Source organism: Notamacropus eugenii, chromosome 5 (genome assembly GCF_028372415.1).
Source record: "Notamacropus eugenii isolate mMacEug1 chromosome 5, mMacEug1.pri_v2, whole genome shotgun sequence".
NCBI classification, from domain to species: domain Eukaryota; kingdom Metazoa; phylum Chordata; class Mammalia; order Diprotodontia; family Macropodidae; genus Notamacropus; species Notamacropus eugenii.
Window position 1 is genome coordinate 12,410,989 of NC_092876.1, and position 7,719 is coordinate 12,418,707.

The 7,719-nt window shown below is 54.3% G+C and overlaps 1 protein-coding gene across 2 annotated transcripts; it reads left to right on the forward strand.

The window, feature by feature from the left end:
* The first annotated feature begins 2,085 nt into the window (after positions 1-2,085).
* Positions 2,086-6,769, forward strand: LIN7B (lin-7 homolog B, crumbs cell polarity complex component). 2 transcript variants are annotated; one of them, XM_072607346.1, is made up of 6 exons: positions 2,086-2,189; positions 2,864-2,982; positions 3,632-3,718; positions 4,124-4,333; positions 4,955-5,118; positions 6,611-6,769. In XM_072607346.1, exons 1-6 carry the CDS (start codon positions 2,153-2,155, stop codon positions 6,630-6,632), a joined length of 639 nt encoding a protein of 212 aa, XP_072463447.1. In that variant the 5' UTR covers positions 2,086-2,152; the 3' UTR covers positions 6,633-6,769. The 2 variants fall into 2 exon arrangements, with proteins under 2 accessions (XP_072463447.1, XP_072463448.1); XM_072607347.1 differs by having other exon boundaries at positions 3,647-3,718.
* The last annotated feature ends 950 nt before the right edge of the window (positions 6,770-7,719 follow it).

The window sequence follows — 7,719 nt, forward strand, 5'->3', positions numbered from 1 at the left end:
TAAACTGGCCACCCATTGAGTCAGGACTCAGAAGGAAAGCAATGTCAGAGCAAGTAATGGACTGGGAGAAGAAGGAGCAACGATAGAATGGAGGTCATGGCAAGGATGAAGCACTTAGGAAAAGTAAGGTGGAGGGCTGAGGTGGGAGATAGGAGAGTTGTTATCAGGAATTTCAAAGTTCAGAATCTCCAGAATTATGGTCCAAGCCAGGACATGGTCACCTTGATGGATGTCTGAGGTGGGTGCCCATCACGGGAGTTGCAGAGTGTGATGAATTGGGAGGTCAAAGTGTTTGAGAGAACTTCCATAGTAAGGATGAAGTGTGAGTGTAGGATTTAGAGAGAAAAGAGATATTAAGGTATTATGTCTAAAGTGTGAAAAATGGGATGAGGAAGGAGATTGGTTCCTCTTTCTCGAGGCCTTCAAGGTCAGTGATATTGCAGAAAAGAATCTTGTCCTGCAAGTAGCAGGACTAGATGGTCTTCCAGTTGTAACAGTCTGAGATCTTGTGACAGATGGACAGATGATGAAGAGGATGGACAGAGTGGGGAGAAGACACAAAACCAGGGAGATGCTGGGGAAGATAGAGCAAAGGAGAAGCCAAAGCCGAGAAGATGGATGTCTGTGGGTAGAAGACTGGCAAACAAGAAGTTTAGGGAGACAATGTTGGAGAGAATGACAAATAGGAAGGAAAGTGGGGAGGGAGTGTAGAGAGACAAATATAGGAAGGGGAGAAGAGATGAATAGGGAGAAGGCAGGCCTTCCTAGAGAGGGAGAAAGATAACAGATTTTGGGGCAGGAAGAGCACAGATAGGAAGGAACAAGTCACAGTGGAGAGAGCACATGCAGGTAGAATGAATGAGCCCTTATTAAATCCTTACCAAGTGCCAGGCACTATAGTGAGCCTTGTGTTTGACTCTTCATGACCCCATCTGGGGTTTTTTTTGGCAAAGATACTTGAGCCTTTTGTCAGTTTCTTCTCCAGCTCATTTTACAGATGAGGAAACTGAGGCAAACAGGATCATACAGCTAGTAAATGTCTGAGGCTGGGTTTGAACTCAGTAAAACGAATCTTTCTGACTTCAGGATTGGCTCTCTATCCACTGTGCCACCTAGCTGCCCATATCGAGCCTGCGGCCACACAAAAACAGACAAGCCAAAGAAGACGAGAAGGGAGAATGATGGAGAAAGGAGGCAGGGGACTGACCAGGACAGAGGGAGAGAAAAATTGACAGAGAATGGAAAGGGAGAAGACAGATTCAGTAAGGAGAAGATAGAGGCAAGGGGAGAAAGCACAAACAGAAAATGGGTAGATGCCACTGATTCTTGCACCATGGGGACAGAGAGGGAGAAGAAAACTAGAAGGAAGACAGCCAGGGAGGTTGCAGAGGACATCTCGGGAGAGGGAAGAGGGAGACGCACGGGAGGGAGATCACGGCACGAGAATTGGCAGGGACCTCAGCTGCTTATACTTCAAAGGAATCCCCACTATCACCTACCGACAAGCGACCAACCAGCCTCTGCCGAAGCCCTCCGGGGACCAGGAATTCACTGCCTCGGGAGGCAGCTCCCTTCTACTTTGGACAGCTCAGCTTGGCAGGAGAGTTTTTCCCTGACCTCGAGCCTCTTTGCATCCTCTATCCCTAGCTCCTGTTTCTTTCCGTTGGGGCCAACCCGAAGAGAGCGGACTGGGAGGAGGTGGGCTGAAGGAGACGAGGACTGACTGACGGAGATGGGAGGGAAAGACACTTGGAGAAGCCAGGCAGATAGACAGCCGATGGAGGGAGAGGAGACTCTCGAGGAGAGCGGGCGGACCGGCAGAAGGAGAGGAGGAACCAGTTAGACGGCCAGCGGGCCAGGCAGCAGAAAGAGAGGAAACTGCCCATGGAAATGGAGATCAAGGAAGATAGAAAGACGAACACGCAGCGGGGAGGCGGGCATGAGACAGGACGGAGGCGCTGGAGAAGCAGAGGAAAGTGCGGCTGGGTGGCGGGGGGATCTGGAGCCACCCCCAAACAGGCATCGTCTCCGGCCGGGGCGGGCCTGACCGGCCGGGGGGCGGGACTTCTTTCCCCCTGGCCCCTCCCTCTCTCCGTCAGTCCCACCGTCCCCGGTCCCGGGCGGGCGGGCGGGGCCCGGCGGAGGCGCAGACATGGCCGCGCTCGCGGAGCCGCTGGGACTGGAACGGGGTAAGGCCGGCCTGGGCCGAGAGAGGCGGGTCAGGGGTCCGTCCCGACGTGGGGGTGAGCCTAGAATTGGGAGGCCTTCGGGAACCCCAACTCCGCTTTGCTCTCCTCTCTTTGTGTCTCTGTGTACCTGTCCTTCCCTATCTCTCCTTATCTCTCAGCGGCTCTCTCCCTTCTCTCCGTCCTTCTCGCTTTCTCTACCTTTCTCTGTTTCTGTCACCGTCTTCTCTTCCTTCCTCCTCCCCGTGCCGCGCTCCCCCGCCCGCTCCCCCATCCTCTCCATGTCTCTGCTTCTCCTGGTCTCTGTGTGCGTCTGTCTTTTGTGTATCTCTCTCTCTTTCCCCATCTTTGTTATCTCTCTCTTTCCTTGTCTCTTGGTATCTCTCGATTCCTCCTTATCACCCCGATTTCTCCCTTTGTCTCTCTTGTTATTTGTATCTCTACATGTGTGTCTCTCTGGCTCCACTTGTGTCTCTGTTCTGGTCCCTCACTCACCCTTTCATGCTTCCTCCATCCCTATGTTCGTCTACCCCATCCCTGCCTCTGCCGCCCCCATCCCTGTCTCTGCCTCTTCCATTCCTGTTCCTGTCCCTGCCTCCATCCTGCCTCTCCCGTCCCTGTCTCTGTCTCCTCGAGTCTCTGTCTCTCTGTCTCTTTCTCTCTCTGTTTCCCCACAGATGTGTCCCGGGCAGTGGAGCTCCTGGAGCGGCTCCAGCGCAGCGGGGAGCTGCCCCCCCAGAAGCTGCAGGCTCTCCAGCGAGTCCTGCAGAGTCGTTTCTGCTCAGCCATCCGAGAGGTGAGCAAGCACCTGAATCCAACCACCCCCTCGCGGGCCGGACTACAACTCCCAGCAAGCCCCGCGCCACCCAAGCCCCCTCCCCAGCTTCTTCAGCCTACAGGCTGTTGGAAACTGTAATTTCTCTAGATACCTCCTACGTGGGTGGGGCGCTGTCTGCGTCCCGCATGGTGCCAGGGTTGGGGGACACCTGGGTTGCAGAGGGTACAGGGAGAGGAGATACGTGAGTTCTTAGATGGCTTAGATACTTACTAGCTCCGTGGACCCTGACAAATCACTTAACCCTTGTCTCCCTCAGTTTCCTAAACAGTAAAATGGGGATAATGATAGCCCCTACATCCCAGAGTTGTGAGGATTAAATGAAGTCCCATTTGTTAAGCGCTTCAAATAGTGCTTGATCTAAATGCTTCTGCCCTTCCCCTTCCAGGAAGGGTTCTCGGAGTGGGAACACCTGGGTCCCCTCATCCACCATCTTCCAGCCTCCACCTCCTCCCCGGTCTGAGAGGAAGGACCTGTATCTATATAGAGGCCAGGTCTGCTCGACCATTTATTAGCAGCTTATCTACCCTGAGAATCGTAGCTTCTGAGTGCTGTTCTGGTCCTAGTGTGAGCTAAGGGTTGGGACACCGGACCTCTATGTCTCTGACAGTTCCCACTTCCTCAGGTGTATGAACAGCTCTATGATACTCTGGATATCACAGGCAGTGCAGAGATCCGAGCTCATGCCACAGCCAAGGTGAATCCACCCCCTTCGGGGCCCCAGGCCTTTGCTTTCCCTATATCCCACCCCTCAGTACCCCCATTCTCAGATACCCAGATTCTCCCCTCCCACAAGAACTCCCCTTCCCTTGGGTCCTTCTCCCCTCAGGTACGTAGTGGTCCCTCTCCTTGCCCCTTACCACCCCTAGGTCCCCTTCTTCAGTCCCCCAGCTCCTCAGGGATCCAGGCTTCCCTTCCCATACCCTTCTCCCCTTGGGGACTGCTTTCTCCCTTCCCACAGATCCCTATCTTCTTAGAGACTTTTTAGGAGCTGTGCATCTCTTTTTGAACTCCCAGACCTTCAAGTATCAGGGAGTCCCCTCCTATGGCCACCAGCCCTTATTCCCTCAGGGACCTTGGTCTCTGGCTCTGTCCCTTGTAGGCCACAGTAGCAGCCTTTGCTGCCAGTGAGGGCCATGCCCACCCCCGAGTGGTGGAACTGCCCAGGACAGATGAAGGCCTGGGCTTCAACATCATGGGAGGGAAAGAGCAGAACTCTCCCATCTACATCTCTCGAGTCATTCCTGGTGGTGTGGCTGACCGACATGGTGGCCTCAAGAGAGGGGACCAGCTACTTTCCGTCAATGGAGTGGTAAGCCTCAAGCCCCCATGGCCCTCAGCAGGGGTGGGAGGTACAAGGGCCATGAGGGAGAGGCTGGGGATGGATTGGGAAGATGAAAATAAGATATGGAAGAGGAAGACAAGCACCACTGAATTTAGGAAGGATTTAGTGGTCATTAAATCCTCCCTTCTCCTTTCACAAATGGGAATACTGAAGCTCAGAGAGAGTAGAGACACTCAAGGTTAAATAGGGAGCCAGTAACTGGATCCGAGTTCCCACCTGTTTCCTGAATCCATTTCTTGTGGGAAGGGTCTGGAGGTGGAAGAGGTTTGTGCTGTCAAGGAAGGCTTTTTGGAGAAGGGCTGGCCTTAAGCATGACATTAGCTTCTAGGGCCAGGATGGAGCTTAGACATCATGTAATCCAGCCCTCTCATTGGTGACAGTGGAGATTCTTGGGAGGGACCTAGATTTAGAGCTGCCGGTCTTAAACTGTGTTCCACCTTACTCCACTATACGGATGTGGACTCTGTCGCCCAGGGACGACAGCACACAGCAAAGTGAAGACAGAGATTGGCAGGTTGGGGAAGGTGTTAGGAGGCTTTGGTGCTTTGGCCTGGCTGGGCCAAGTGGACAGGATCTCCCCTCTGGCAGAGTGTGGAAGGGGAGCAGCATGAGAAGGCAGTGGAGCTGCTCAAAGCTGCTCAAGGCACTGTGAAGCTTGTTGTCCGGTATACTCCTCGAGTGCTGGAGGAGATGGAGGCCCGGTTCGAGAAGATGCGCTCAGCTCGGCGGCGCCAACAGCATCAGAGTTACTCGTGAGAGCTTAGTCCTTACTGTTCCCCTTTTACCCTCATCATGCCCCTTAGCTCTCACCAAGCCCTTAGTCCTCCCCGTGCCTCTTAGTCCTTCCCATGCCCCTTAGCCCTTCCCATGCCCCTTATCTCTCATCATGCCCTTTAGCCCTTCCCATGACCCTTAGCCTTTCCCATGCCCTTTAGCCCCATCATAGCCCTTAGTCCTTCCCATGCCCCTTAGCCCTTCCCATGCCCCTTAGCCCTTCCCATGCCCCTTATCTCTCATCATGCCCCTTACCTCTTTCCATGCCCCTTAGCCCTCACTAAGCCCCTTAGTCCTTACATGTTGCCCTTTACCCCTTATCATAACCTTTTACCCTTACCAAGCTCCTTTATCCCTTATCAAATATTCCTTTGACTAAGCTACCCTTAGTCCCTTCCAAGCCCCCCCCTTAGCCCTTATCATGCACTCTTACCAGGTTTCCCTTAGCCCTTATCAAGACCCTTAGAGCTTAACAAATCCTTTAGGCCCTTCTAAGCCCTTTGGGCTTTGCCTCTAACACCTCCAAGACCCTTAGAATTTGCCAGACCCTTCAGAACCTCCCAGGCCCTCAATAAGAGCAGTGACTCATACCTACCACTTTCCATTCCTGATTCATTTGATTCTCACAGTAGCCCTGAGAGGTGGGCTACATTCAGTCAGACAACTATCATTTCTGAAGCAGGCCCCTGCCCTTGAGAAGATCATGATTTAACAGTACAAATACTGCAGGTCTTTGTATCCCTATTTTACAAGGGAAAACTAAGGTTCAGAGCAATCAACAGCTACTTCCACAGCTAGTAAATATTGGAGGATGGAAGAGAATCCAGGTCTTCATGACTTTAAGTCTAGCTCTTTGCCTTTTGTATTAAGTGACATTGACACTTTTGGCTCAGTCTGCTAAGGCTCGTTGACCCCTTCTCAGAATCATGTTTTTGGCCAGCATTTACAATGGAAGAAAGTACTAAGTTACAGGGAGAGATTAGTGAAAAGAAGGATGGAATTGATTTTCTCTCATCTAAATTCAAGGATCACCAACATCTATCCACAGACCCAATGGGGATGTCTATGTGTTGACCCCTAGATTAAAAACCCCTGGACCAGGCTATACTGTCTCTATTAACCCTTCTGAGAGCTTGCAGAAGCTCTAAGAGTTCCATAAGCCCTGCAGAGGTCAGGGGCTGTGGAACCAGGAAGATCTGGCCTTGAATCCTGTCAGAGATAGTAGCTAAGTGACAATGGGCCAAGAACTTAATGTCTCTGAGTCTAGGTTACCTCCTTGGCAAAATCAAGACCAATGAGGCCTGTAGTGATTGCCTCAGGGGGAGACTGGAATGGACTGAGTCATACAAAACACTGCACAAACAGGAATGTGCTCCAGAAATGTGGGCTGATTCCTGCTTTGCTAGTCCTTGGACCCACAAAGCCAGTTGGGGTTCACAAAGCTGCTCACTGTTTCTCTCTTCCCCACAGGTCCCTGGAGTCCCGAGGCTGAGCTCTCCTGGCTTGGCTCCTGCTCCTCAAAGCTTGACTATGAACAGTCTTTCCCTCTTGCCCCACTCTGGCCCCTCTGTACAGTATTTATTTGCCCGGTCCTTCTTCAGACCCTATTTAAAGTTCTTCTTTCCCCGCTCTGTGTCTGCCTGTCTGTCCTTCCCGCCACAGGGTCAGAGGGGACTGGTCCCCGGGTCTTCATCACGAGACCATACTCGGAGGGAGGAAGGTCCATGTTGGAAGACAGGGGATATTCGAGGGAGAGGGGTCAGGGGCGCGTGGGTAAGGCCATACTCGGAGGGAGGCGGCCCTGAGTGCGTGGGAAGAGTCCCGAGGACTGTGGAAGAGGTGCGGAAGGGAATTGCTAAAGGTGGGGGAACCCTGGAGCAAGGGAAGAGGCTTGGGGGCTGGGCGTTGTGTGGGAGGGGGAGCCCCTAGTTAGAGAAGGAAGCCTCTGGTCTGAGCGGGGGAAACCCCCAGGACCGTGGGAGAACCCCCCCTCCTGCCCCGGCCTTGGGTCTCCCCCAGCATCCAATCAAAGCCCGCGCCTTCGGCTCCCCGCCCAGACAGAAGATGCTTGGTGGGGGAGCATGCGGTGCATTATGGGAGAATCCTCGTACCTTCCCCTCCTTCCTCGCCCCCGCCCCCGCAGCGCGGTCCCGAGTTCTGCGAGGGAGGGGCTGGGGGAGCCTCGGGCTCGCGCTCCTCCGCGGTGACATCATCGCTTCGGCTCCGAGTGGGGACACGCCCCTCGAACACCTTCATTGGTCGGCGCCACCCCCGCCCCCCGCCCGCCCCGCCGAGGGGAGGGTCCCTCGGGCTCGCCGGGCCCAGTGCTGCCCCCCCATTGGCTCAAGCTCACCGTCCGTCAGGCGGCTGTTAAAGGGGCCGCGGCCCCGGGAGTGCAGGGAGGGGGCTGCTGGATTTTGGGGGGAGAGGGGGGGGCGGGGGAGGGGGCGGCTGCGGCCTCACTGGGGGAGCCCGAACCTGGGCCCAGAGACAGAGAGAGACAGAGACATCGAGACACAGAGACAGAGACGGGAGGGAGGCGAGAGCAGAAGGGAGGGAGGGAAGGAGGGAGGGGAGAC

Bases quoted from the DNA above. Each gene is read 5' to 3' on its own strand.
- LIN7B (XM_072607346.1), top strand. From the start codon at position 2,153: ATGGCCGCGCTCGCGGAGCCGCTGGGACTGGAACGGG. The intron at 2,190-2,863 runs GTAAGGCCGGCC...GTTTCCCCACAG, and splicing joins GCCGCTGGGACTGGAACGGG to ATGTGTCCCGGGCAGTGGAG. The intron at 2,983-3,631 runs GTGAGCAAGCAC...TGTCTCTGACAG, and splicing joins TCTGCTCAGCCATCCGAGAG to TTCCCACTTCCTCAGGTGTA.